At 52.4% G+C, this 13,196-nt stretch overlaps 1 protein-coding gene across 19 annotated transcripts in view; it reads left to right on the forward strand.

The window, feature by feature from the left end:
- The window catches only part of DYSF (dysferlin), a 200,321-nt gene that overhangs the window by 37,930 nt on the left and 149,195 nt on the right, over window positions 1–13,196 (forward strand). For all 19 annotated transcript variants that reach the window (XM_070429442.1, XM_070429443.1, XM_070429449.1 and 16 more), the window contains exons 4-5: window positions 4,649–4,754; window positions 12,940–13,054. In XM_070429442.1, coding sequence (XP_070285543.1) covers window positions 4,649–4,754; window positions 12,940–13,054 — 221 coding nt within the window. The remainder of the gene's footprint in view (window positions 1–4,648; window positions 4,755–12,939; window positions 13,055–13,196) is intronic.

Here is a 13,196-nt window from a genome sequence, read left to right on the forward strand (position 1 = left end):
CTCTGCTCCTCTGCCCGCCTGCCTCCCGCTTCTCCAGGCTGACCCCTCGGAATCTGGGGACCCAGTTTCAGGGCAGGCCCCCTGAGAGGAATTGCTCAAGCGAGTCTCTCCACTCTGCGGTCTTGGTGTTCCCATGAAGGACAGGGTCACTGATCACCAGTGTCACATGGATACGCAGGTCCTCTATACCCACCATCTGATCTTTTTTTTTTTTTAAATCCTCACTTGAGTACATGCTTAGAGAGAGGAAGGGAGAGAGAGACAGTGAGAGAGAGACAGCGAGCAAGAGAAAGAGAGACAGACAGACACAGACACAGAGACACAGAGACTGTGAGAGAGAAACATCCATCAGTTGCCTTCCAAATGCTCCCCGCCGGGGATTAAACCCACAACCTGGGTATGTGCCCTGACCGGGAACCGAATTGGCAACGCTTTGGTGCACGGGACAATGCTCAACCAATCTGGTCTTTTTGATAGCGCCTGGGTCCCGAGGACACTTCAGGCCACACATGGGGGACAGACGTCTCCCCCTCACTGGCCCCGGGATGGAGACACTCCAGAGCCCTTAGTGAACTATAGTTCAAGTTTGCTCCACACTCCAAAGTAATGTAACACAAACCATCCCAAATCCTAGAAGATGTGACGCTACTAGCATGGTCTCTACCAGAACCCAGAATGAGTATTAGTGAACATCTGTCTTTTTAGTCCTTTCTCTAAAGAGATGTTAGAAAAATGGGGGTTGCACATACACCAGGCGTATTGCCTTGCTGGCAAGGGAACTGCAAGGTGGCCAAGAGTCTGCTGGTTCCCAGAGGGATGGAAAGGAGGGATTTTGTTGTGCAGAAGCTTACTTAAGCAGCTAGTTTATTTATTTAGCATCGTAACGTACACATGACAAAACGTAACCAATTTAACCAGGGTCAGCAAAGAAAAGGGTTATGAGTTTATTTAAGCCAAATTTTGAGGACATGCCTGGAAGCAAGGTCTCAAGGGATTGAGAAAATGCTCCTGGGAATGCCCATTTTGCAGACCCTGTTATGCACCTAGAATCAAAGGAGAACACGTAAGGAAGGTGCATGGACTCCCTTGGTGGTAGAGGCAGGAGAAAGCAAAGCGGGGAAACCTCTAGGATTGGATAGACTGCAAATTAGACACATAATTCTTTCACACTGGTGGGTGCGGGTGAGTGACAGTGAGCATTTACAGCACATGGAGATGGAATGCCGGGAACAAGATGACAAGGAAGTGCTCTGTGGTCTAGTGATCTGGCGCCTGGGGCTGTGCCTTCCAGGGTTGGGAAAGAAAATGACTCTGACATTTCAAAGTTATGCGATCCTAGATGCGTGAGAGCACGGGGCAGGGCTCCATTGAGGTAAAGATTAATTTCCTGGAAGGAAGCCACAGGCCTAGGACGTGATGCCCGCGTGACCTGGGCCACAGGTCTTTACACAGCCCCCTTTTTGCTCACACCATTCAAAGTGTACCGCTCAGTGGCGTTACGTACATTCACTCTGTTGTGCAACCATCACTACCATCCTTCTCCAGAGCACTCTTGTCCCTCTACACCAGTGATGGCGAACCTGTGACACGCGTGTCAGAGGTGACACGCGAACTCATTATTTTGGTTGATTTTTCTTTGTTGAATGACATTTAAATATATAAAATAAATATGAAAAATATAGTCTTTGTTTTACTATGGTTGCAGATATCAAAAAATTTCTATATGTGACACGGCACCGGAGTTAAGTTAGGGTTTTTCAAAATGCTGACACGCCGAGCTCAAAAGGTTCGCCATCACTGCTCTACACTGACCCTCTGTACTCACTAAATTTTAGCCCCTCTTCCTCCTTTCTACTCAGCCCCAGATAAGTGCTATTCTACTTCCTGTCTCTAAAAACTTGCCTACTTTAGGTATCTCATGTAAGTAGAGTCATACGATTTTTACCCCTTTGTGTCTGTCTTATTTCATTTAGCATAATGTCCTCAAGGTTCATTCCCCCCCCCCCCCCCCCCCCTTGTAGCAGATGTCAGAATTCCTCTCCTTTTTAACTCTGAATAACAATCCATTGTATGTATCTGCCACATTTTATTTATCCTTTGATCTGCTGATAGCATCTTGGGTTGCTCCCACCTGTTAGTTATTGTGAATAATGCTAGTATGAAGGTGGGCTGACAAATATCTCTGTGAGTCCCTGATTTAAATTCTTTGGGTAAATACCAGAAGTGGAGTTGCTGGGTCAGATTGTAGTTCTATTTTTCAGTTTTCGAGGAACCACTGTTCTGTTTTCCACAGTGGCTGCACCTTTTTCATTCCTACTCACAGTGCACAGGGTTCCAATTTCTCCACAACTTCAACAACATTTATAGTTTGTTTCCTTCCTTCCTTCCTTCCTTCCTTCCTTCCTTCCTTCCTTCCTTCCTCCCTCCCTCCCTCCCTCCCTCCCTCCCTCCCTCCCTCCCTCCCTCCCTTCCTCCCCCTAAATCAGCTAATTAGCCCTGGCTGGGTGGTTCCATTGGTTGGAATGTCCATATACCAAAAGGTTGTAGGTTTGATCCCTGGTTGGGGTACGTACAGGAGGCAACTGATAGGTGCTTCTCTCTTACACTGATGTCTCTCTCTCTCTCTCTCTCTCTCTCTCATCAATGAAACACAGCCTTGGGTGAGGATAAAAAATATTATCAGCTAATTAGATCAAGATTAAAATTTCATTTCCTGAGATTATAAAAACCCATATTCAAATCAGTTGTTACAGAGACCAGATGTGCTATTTATTCACGAGGAAAGAAAATGAAAAAGCAGAAGATGAGAGGACACCTGTGGCAGTGCCTTGGCTGTGTGCAGGAGGCGCGCAGAAGTTCAGGGCAAGCACCAGGCCGCAGTCGCGGTGGACACAGGCCACTTGCTGTCCTTCTGCCACTGCGGAATGCTGTTGGCCCCTTTCATAGCTTACGGAACATAACCGTTTTCCCTGGCATTCTTTGAAGGGCCCTTCACTGAGGATCGCGTGGTGACCTACTGATTCCTAAGAGCCCATCGTGTATGGGGCCCCCTCCCCTCAGTGAGAGCTGCGGCCTCTGGTGTGTGAGGTGTGACCGTCATGGGCTGCCCTCAGAGACAGGACGGTCTGTTTGCTTTTCATGTATAATCATTGCTGGCCAAGCTCTAGGAGTCCTGTATAGACGCCTGTGTAGACTGGGTCAGTGTGCTGCTGAGGCCTGGGAGCGATGCAGATGTGCTGAGGGACTGCCCCTGCTTTCAGGAGACGCCCACATGGTGGATTGCTGAGGTCTGAGGGCCAAGACAAGCCCTTCTGTGGGGCACCCAGGCCGACAGGGGTGGAGGGCTGGGCCTCTGGGGAGGGGCAGAAAGGGGTCAAAGTTGACCTTGGGGGAAGGGAAGGTGTCCCTCTTGTGCAGGGAGAGGGGCCTGGCCCTCCAGGGATGGTGATGGGGTGACTAGGAGGAGGGGTCCTAAGGGACTCTGGCGTTCTAGGCAGATCAGCTTGTCTGTGTGGCTTGCCTGGTGGTGGTGTTATGGAACATGGAATTTATGGAATTGGTGCGGAAGGGACAGTTGGACACTCTGGGGTTCAGGAAAGAGCCTTTATTCAAAGCAGCGCTGCTGGTTCAGGGGACCCTAAGATCCAGATCCTGAACAACTTAGACAATGAAATTTTCTCCTTATATATTTTTGAGTTTCTTTGTTTCCTAACTACCAGCTTCTGAGGTGGACTCTCACAGCCACCCCCCCACCCCCTCGAGAATCAGTTAGATGGTTAAGTTAGATTGTATCTAATGTCCATCTTGGATGGCGCCAGTGACCCACCTCTAGTTAAGCTGTCACATCCTTGGTTGAGGGCCCCTTGTAGATTGGAAGTATTTAGGTAAATTAGTTCTTGCAGGACCAGATAACTAAGGAAGGGGCAGTGACTAGACCAGTGGTTCTCAACCTTGGCTGCACATTAGAATCACCTGGGAATCTTTTTAAAATCCTGATTTCTGGGCCTCATCCTCCGGAAATTCTGTTTCTTTGTTATCGGGTGGGGCCACAACATTAGTAACAAAGAAACAGAATTTCTGGAGGATGAGGCCCAGAAATCAGGATTTTAAAAAGATTCCCAGGTGATTCTAATGTGCAGCCAAGGTTGAGAACCACTGGACTAGACTATAGCCAGGGTTGGGCAAACTTTTTGACCCGAGGGCCACAATGGGTTCTTAAACTGGGCCGGAGGGCCGGAACAAAAGCATGGATGGAGTGTTTGTGTGAACTAATATAAATTCAAAGTAAACATCATTACATAAAAGGGTACGGTCTTTTTTTAAATTAGTTTTATTCATTTCAAACGGGCCGGATCCGGCCCGCGGGCCGTAGTTTGCCCACGGCTGCTATAGGCTAACATGAATGTGCCTTAGGAACATTGATTCACTTAGGTACAGAGTCCACTGCTAGTCTCCTACATTCTTTCACAAATGGCGTTAATTATCAGCTAGCCAGAGAGTGCCGTAGAAAGCAGGTTGCTGGGACAAATTCAGATTGCTAGCCCCCAAAATGTCTTATGCTCCCCATCAGTGGTGGTGGTGAGGGGTGTGGTGAGAGACGAGCCGGGCACGGGCTAGTTTTCTATATTCTACTTTTCCCTCCCCTCAGGTTCCTGGGGGAAGCCAAGATCCCACTCCGGGAGGTCCTCGCCACCCCCAGCCTGTCTGCCAGCTTCAATGCCCCGCTGCTGGACACCAAGAAGCAGCCCACGGGGGTAAGTGCTCACGGAGCCTCTGCACAGGCCAGTTTCCGGGCTGAGGCCTTGCCTTTCTGACCCCAGAGCTGTGTGACTCCAGCTCCCAGCAGCCAGGTCTGGGCCTGCCCACCAGGGCTCAGGGTACCTGGGAGGGCTCTGGGCTGGAAGAGAGGGGAGGGGGTCCACAGGCAGCCTGGTCCCACCTGCAGGCTCAGTCATCCTTGGCTGCCCTGGGTCCCTTCCTGGTGTTGGTCTTCCCAAGCTCCCCGCATCCTTGGGTATCCCCACCCCAGTCTCCCTGGCAGCTTTTCTCACCACCCAACCTCCTTCCTCCAGATCCAGAAAAGCTGAGTCATCTGGGTCACAGATCACAAGGGAAGGGAGACAGACAGACATCCCTCTCCCCTGGCACCCGGACCTGTCAGAGCCCTTCCTTTCCTCCATTGTCCTCCCGCCCCTCCCCCAGCCTGCCCAGTGCTCTCCCAGTTCTCCCAGACAATTTCCAGCTCTCAACTCTCGCCTCCTGCTATTTTGAGTGAGCTAAATATACCCCGCAGGGTTCTCTCTTCCTGGTCAGTGGAATTCCTGACCTTCCCTTAGGGCCAGCCTCCCAGGATGCCCTGGGGGAATGATCGATTTGGTAAAGCTTCCTCCCTGTGGCGTCTCAGGGGGTGGGATATGGTGGGCGGTTTTGGGCTGAGTTATTTCGGACAGAGTGGGGCTACCTTGCCCCATGGAGTGTGTGTATGGGTGTGAGTGTATGCGAGTGTGTGAATGTGACAGCGTGTGTGTGAGTGTATGAGTAGATGAGTGTGAGCGTCTGTGGGTGTGAGTGTGTGTCTATGAGTGTGAGTGTGAGTGTGAGTGTGTGTGTGTGTGTGTGTGTGTGTGTGTGGAGGCTCCTGGCTGGCTTGGTGAATCAGAAGTGGCCAGTCTGAGCAGGGCTCTGAATGGCATCACTGTGAGACCTGGAGAGAGAGGGTGACTGAAGTCACACAGGGAATCGATGTCCAAGTGGGGACATGCATCAGAGGGTGCACCTCCCAAACTCTCAGGGGACTTGAATAGACTCAGTTATACAGGTTATGGTCTCAGTCTTACAAGACGGCCCCCCACCCCCCATGCCAGTCACAAGTCCAGGTGGTCACCTGTGCTTCTGACCAACTGGCTATAGATTCGAAGTTTCAGAGACCCTGTGCTTGGGTTCAGTTAATTTCCTAGAGCGCCTCCCAGAACCCAGAGGCCCATTTTACTTCCTAGATTCCTGGGTTATTGTAAAAGGTTGTAGCGTAGGAACAGCCAGATGGAAGAGGTGCAGAGAGCAAGGTGGGGAGAGGGCCAGGAGCTTCCGTGCCTCCCAGGACCACCACTCTCCCCCATCTCCACCTGTGCGTTCACCAGCCCAGACGGCTTCGGTTCCTGTTCTTTGGGGTTTTTATGGTGGTTCCATTACACAGGCATGAATGATTAAATCATTGGTCATTGGTGATTAAACTCAATCTCTAGCCCAGAGGTCCTCAAACTTTTTAAACAGGGGGCCAGTTCACTGTCCCTCAGACATTCCACACATGCGCACTGCGGGCCCGGGACGAGTCGGCTGCTAAGCAGGACAGGCAGCGGCGGCAAAACACCCGAGGTCCGGATAAATGTTTTTGGCGGGCCGCATGTGGCCCGCGGGCCGTAGTTTGAGGACCCCTGCTCTAGCCCCTCTTTCCTCCCTGGAGGATGGAGTGGCTGGGGAAGTGGGGGGGGGGGATCGTGGGGCTGAAAGTTCCAACCCTCTAATCACATGGTCTTGCTTTCCTGGCCACCTCATTAATACAACAAAAGGCACCTTTACCGCCCTCATCACTTAGGAAATTCCAAGGGTTTTGGGAGCTCTGTGCCAGAAACAGGGTGTTAAGACCAAATATGTCTTTCTTATCCTAAATCACAATATCACATCACTACGGTCCAGAAGGACTCTGGGGACATCTGAACTCCCCTCAGGGTTCCTGGAGAGGCTGTGAAGGTGTGAGCTCTAGTGGAGAAATGGGGGCAGGCATCAGCGGCTGCTGAGAGCTGTTTTGAGTCAGGGAAGGGGCTCCTCCTTTGCTTTGTGTCCGGCCCCCAGTGCCTCCAACCAGGGTTTCTCACTTCCCAGTCGAGCTGCTCAAATGTGTCTGCCTCTAGCCCTGTGTGCACCCCGACACTGTGGTTCCTGCAGGCTCGGCATTGGCTCCCCTCCAAGCTCAGAGGCGCACCCACCCCTGGGACAGAGCTTTTCACACTTGGTCCCTGTCCATGGGCTGAGCCAGGCTGGCGGCATCCCCAGAGGCCTGGCCGCTCCTCCTCTCACTCTGGGTTCCCATGGCCTGTCTGCACGTCGGCTCACCTGCTGCCTTCTCTTCCCTGGGCTGGGATCCCTGGTTGGCTGCAGAGCTTGTCAATCCCTCACAAACCCTGTCTCCAAGAAGGGGGTGTGAGAGCCAGAGGTGATGGATGGGAGGGGAGGGCTGGGACCCGGTTAGGTGAGCCCCCAGCTGAGCACGGCCTGGGGGAGAGGGGGCCCCCCTCCTTGTGGCGAGGCCCCAGGACTGTCTTCTAGTTCCTGTGACAGCACGAAGTCACGGGGCAGCCCCCAGCAGCCCCAAGACCCTCTGCGCTGGGGCTTCCCACCCGGGACTGGGGCCGCACTGCAGTTGGAGGCACAGGAAATGGGGGATGTGGCAGAAGGGACAGCGCCCTGCCAGAAGCCGTAGCTTCTCACTGGCCTTTTATCGAAGCTGATTTCTGGGCTGAGCCCAATGGGCCGAGCATACCAGGCTCCCCTCCCCGAGTGGCTGTAGCCCAGACTGCCTCAGAGGGCCGAGGGGGCCCACTGGTGGAGTGACAGGAGTGAACACAGGGCCTGTGGGACCCGTAGAAAACCCTGGAAGGGCTGAGAGGGGGCGGGGGCTGCTGTCCATCTGCCTGTCACTCCGTGTCCTCTTCGAAGTCCCTTCAGATTGGCACACTGGGCTGCGGGCCATGGGAAGATGCCAAATCTGTCTCAGACAGATTCCAGACTGAAGAGGAAAACGCTACCCCTGTCCTGGGGGAGCCTCCAGCACGGGGGTGCGGACACACACGGAGGAAAGAAGTCACGTGCTCACAGATGTCGAGAGGGAGAGAGAGAGAGAGAGAGAGACTTGCTCATGAGGGTCTGGCGACACCACGAACACTGTCAGCATGCCTCAGCCTTGACAGCCAGAGTCAGATCAGAAAAAGAAGCCCGTCGGTGCCGAGTGCACGTGGAGCCTGGTGGTGTGGTGGGTCGGGAGCCAGGAGGAAGCGTGTTGGAAGCAGGGACCTGGGGTGGAGCTGAGCAGGGTGGGAGTGAAGGACCCCAGAGCCCAGCTGCGTGACCTGTAGGAGGATCTGATGAGTTGTCCCCTGTCTTTGCCTTTGGTTTCTTGGGCCTTCCTAGCCTGGGGGCCAGACAGGACCCTCAGAATTCTGTGATATTGTTGACCGTGACCCCAAGATGGCAGACATGGGTGACTCAGGTTCCTGCCCCCAGTTGGACACATGACGGACTGCTAGGATGTCTGCATGGTGGTGCTGGGGTTGGAGAGCTGAGGATTGGGGCTGTCATGTGGGGGGACTTAAAGAGGGTCCTACTGGGGGCTGCAGGCCAAGGTCATGTGGTCTGAGAAAGCATGGAGCTCACACAGCCCACAGGAAGAAAATCTCAGCACTGGCTATGTCTGGAGTTGGGGAGAGGGGCTGAAGTATGATGTCATGGTGAGGGTGGGCTGTCCTGACTGGGGGTGGGTCCCACAGATAGGCCCCCTTTCCTTTAGATCAGTGGTTGGCAAACTGCGGCTCTCGAGCCACATGCGGCTCTTTGGCCCCTTGAGTGGGGCTCTTCCACAAAATACCACGTGCGGGCACGTACGTACAGTGCGATTGAAACTTCGTGGCCTATGTGCAGAAGTCGGTATTTTCTGGAAGAGCCACACTCAAGGGGCCAAAGAGCCGCATGTGGCTCGTGAGCCGCAGTTTGCCGACCACTGCTTTAGATCCTTTAGCAGAGCCAGCGGCCTCCAATATTAACCACCTCTGGTTTTGAAGCAGTGGCCCCTGGACTGTGCCCCCTGGTGGCGAGATGTGTTTTAGATCTAGACCCTTTGAAGCTGCCAGGGATGTTCCTGTGGCTCCTTGACAGGCGTAGAAAGGATGGAGCTGGTTCTGGGCTGTAAGTCTCATTCAGGCGCCTGGAGCCAGCTCTTGAGGAGGTCGGTGTGGTTATCAGTGTGGAGGAAACCGGGTCCTTAGGAAACCCCAGGGAGGGCTGCCAGGTTGCGGTCCTCCCTGCTTCTCCAGAGGGCTGCCCCGGAGCCCAGGCGCTGACATCCAGGCCGTGGGGTTACACTCCTGCAGCTCCAACTCCGCACAGAGATGCAAATGCCCCCGTGGTGTGGGAGGGGGTGGGTGGGCAGGGTGAGCCCTGAGAAATAGGAAAGGGTGTTCTTCAAGGGGAGCTGGTCCCAAGGTCAGGGGACCTCAGTCACCAAGTGTTAGAAGAACCTGGGGCTGAGGGACAGCCAGGCTGTGCCCTCTTTAAGTTTTGCTCCATTTTCTTCACCAGGGTTCACTCAGACCACGAAGCTCTGCAACCTGCACTCCCTCCTGCTCCCCTGACCCACTTGCCCTGGCTCACCCTTTCTTTTCTTCCTCATGTGCTGTGTGTCTCTGCTGAGTGTGAACCCCGTGGTTAGAGCAGAAATAGATTTCTAAGGGTTTCTTAACCTTTTACTTAAAAGTTAAGGTTCAGAGAGGAGATGCAAGAGTAGGATAAAGAAGATTTTTGTCCTGAACCGTTTGCGACTAAGTTGCCAATTTTCCTGAATTTAGTGTGTATTTTCTCTGATTAAGGACTTTCTCCTATTGAACCATAACACAACCTTCAATACTGATAAAATGTTCATTGAGATAGCACTGCATCTAATGCAGTAATCCACCTCCTTTTAATCCTCACCCAAGGATGTGGGGGGGGGGGGGCGCGGGAGGGGAAGGGAGAGAGAGAGGGGGAGAGAGAGAGAGAGAGATCAGTTTGCCCTTCATAAGTACCCCAATTGGGGACTGAACCTGCAAACATGCCTGGCAACCTTTTGTTGTACAGGACGATGCTCCAGCCAACTGAACCACTCTGGCCGGGCCCACCAGCCTTTTCAACAGTGTCCTTTAGAGCAAAAAGATCCACTTAAGGATCATGTTGTGTTAGTTGTTTTGACTCTTTGGTCTCCTTCCCTCTGGGAGAATTCCTCAGTCTTTCTTTGGCTTTTATAACCTGAAACCTTGACATTTTTGGAAATACAGGCTTGTAATTGTCCCTCAGTTTGATGTTTCCCCACAATTAGATGTAGGTTGTGCATCTTTGGCAGGAAAATCACACAGTGATGCTGGGCTGCCCTATTGTATCCAGGGGGGATATGACTCTGATTTGTTTCATTACTGTGCTATTAAGCTTGTTTTTTTTGTGTGTTTTTTTGGTTAAAGTAGCATTTGCTGAATTTCTCCACTAACCCCAAATCCATTGCCCTAAGAAGCAAGAATTTGAGGGGGAGGTACTTTGTACCTCATTCAACTTTTACCCATCAATTAAAAAAAATGTTTTTATTGATTTCAGACAGGAAGGGAGGGGGAGAGAGAGATAGAAATATTAATGATGAGAATCACTGATGCGCTGCCTCCTGGATGCCCCTTACTGGGGATTGAGCCGGCAACTTAGGCATGTGCCCTGACCAGAATTTAATGGAACCGTGACCTCCTGGTTCATAGGTCGATGCTCAACCACTGATTCACACCGACAGGGCTACCCATCGGTTTTAACAACCACTGTTGCTTCTTGGTTGGGTTTATTATTATTTTTTAATTGATTTTAGAGAGAGGAAGGGGCAGAGGAAGAGAGAGAGAGAGAGAGAGAGAGAAATATGAGAGAGAAACATGGATTGGTTACCTCCCCCACTTACCCCAACTGGGGATTGAACCTGAAATCTGGGTATATACTCTGACTGGGATTTGAACCCTTGACCCTTCGGTGAATGGATGATGCTCCAGCCAACTGAGCCATACAGGCCAGGGCTAATGATTGTGTTGATGATTGTTAAATGGCGGTATTCTAAATTAGTTATTTTTTTTTGTGTGTGAATCAGTTGGCATTTCACTGTAAGAAAAAAGCTTCCTTCCTGTTTATTTATTTATTTCCATTTGGAATCATGTATTTTTCTTTTAGTCAATGGTTTAATGTAAATATCTTTTATTTTCATGTTTAAATTGTCCCAGATTTGGCCAGTGGCAGCTGCTGACTCGTTGTCCTTTTGACATGTTTCTATCATTTTTTGATTATTTCCTTGGTTTCTGGCATAAAATGTTTCCGGGTTGTCTTCTACCAATCCTGGCCTAACCCTGCAATTAGTTATTTCTCCAAAGAGCACAAATAATTGCCTTTTGATGAAGTGGAGAAAAATAGAGATGTCCAGATCCACCCCAACCTGATTGGAGTCTCCTGGAGTCAGGCTGGGCACGGGAGGGCCTGGGTATTTGGGGCAGTTCCCCGCCCCCACCCCCCGCTTCTCCCCCCGCCCCCCACCCCGCCTCCCACCCCCCCACTGCTCTTTTTTTCCTTTGGGTTGCAGGAGCCTGGGATGCTAGTGCGAGGCACGCTGGCTGCGCACGTGGCGACACCTGGTGGTGGTGTAGGAACCTGCAGCGGCGGTTAGGCAAGGTCTCGGACCCGGATATTTAAAGGGTCTCACTGCCTTCCCAGGCCTCCTGCAGGGTCTCCTGGGATGTGGAGCGGCTCGGCAGGCCTCCTTCTGAGGGTTCTGAGCCCCCCACCCCCCACCAGCCCTGCTTTTCCTTAGCCTGGCTGCCCCTGCTCAGGCCTCAATCTGAGGGTTCAAGCCCCAGAGCTGGATGACATCCAGGGCCTGGAGCATCTTCTGTCTCGGGATCAGATTTTGCTCCAGGACCTTCTGGAAACCCCTACGATTACTCGGCTGAGAGAGATACCTAGTGAATCACACTAGAGCTGCTCAGACGGTATTATGTATCATTAACAATGACAGTTATAAAGAGTTTGTCAAAACCTGGGGACGTGCTTACTAACATGAAGTAAAAGAAAAGCATTTTATATATAACAGAGCTGTACACTGTTTAAAAGGCATTAGCGATAATGATATCGAGATGCAAATAGTGGTAGAATTATAGCAGTTTGTTTCCGTTTGCCTTTGTTCAATAGAGCACTTATTACTTTGATCGATAAAAAGGCTACCCCAGGAGGCTTGTTGGCCCTGGGGTTCCAGGGAAGGCCTGGCCAGGCCCCCACTGGCCTAGGAGCTGCAAGGCTGGAGAGCTTGCTGTGACTGCACTGTTCCTTCAGGTTCAGGGGCACTCTGAGCAGTGCACCACTCATGGTGGGGTCAGTGGGTGGGGACACAGGCAGCCTCCCCCTGTCCATTCCAGTGATGTGACCAGTCCCTCTCCTCTTGGATGGTCAAAGCTGGAGCCGCGGGAGCTGAGGTGGGGACAGAAGTGCCTTTGGGAGTGAAGAGGGCTCAGGAAGCCTGTCTCGGAGCTGGGTCTGAGCAGAACAGGCTGAGCTGTCTGTGGAGGCAACCCCCTTGTCTCCTCGGCCCTCGGCTGAGCAGAGAGGTCAGGCCTGGGCTGAGAGTTGAAAAATTCTTAGGAGTGGCTAAGAATTGTGTTGATGATTGCTGAATTTCAAAGAGCTCTGGGTCGAAGTCAGGGGACGTGAGTTACAGTCTTACAGTCTTACCTTTGACACCCAGTAGCTGTGTGACGTTGGGCTGGCCACGCTCTGATTCATTTATAGAAGCTTATGATGTGCTCTGTCCACTCATCTAATCCTCACTGGACCCCCGGGGGAAGGTGCTATTGCTATTACTACCCCTTTTTATAGAGGAGGAAACTGAGGCACAGGGAGGCTACAGACCTTGCCGAAGGTTGCACAGCTCCTGGGTGGTGGAACCTGACTTCAGACTCTGGGCTCTTACGCTGAGGGCCCCCTAGGGGTGGCTTTGCCACAGCCTCCTGCAAACCTGACCCTCCTCAGAGCCCTCTTCCTCTGCGAGGGATGAAAGGAACAGGAAAGATGGTGGAGGGTGGTGGTCTGAGGCCAGTGCACCCACCTGCTCCCCTCTCCCCTCTCTTTCAGGCCTCACTGGTCCTGCAGGTGTCCTACACGCCGCTCCCCGGAGCTGTGCCCCTCTTCCCACCTACCACTCCTCTGGACCCCTCCCCGACTCTGCCTGACCAGGATATGATGGCTGGTGAGGAGCCCCCTCTCCTTGGGAGGCCCAGGGAAGAGGCCCAGCCAGGCTCCCCGAGCATGGGGGTGGGGCCACAGTGAGGCGGGGGAGGACACAGGGGAGGGGGGATCCTGAGAACTGCCTCTGCCACGCAGGAGAAAGG

The sequence above is a fragment of the Myotis yumanensis genome, unplaced genomic scaffold (assembly GCF_028538775.1).
Source record: "Myotis yumanensis isolate MYYU_CA2020_CCGP unplaced genomic scaffold, mMyoYum1.0.hap1 SCAF_11, whole genome shotgun sequence".
Taxonomy (NCBI): Eukaryota; Metazoa; Chordata; class Mammalia; order Chiroptera; family Vespertilionidae; genus Myotis; species Myotis yumanensis.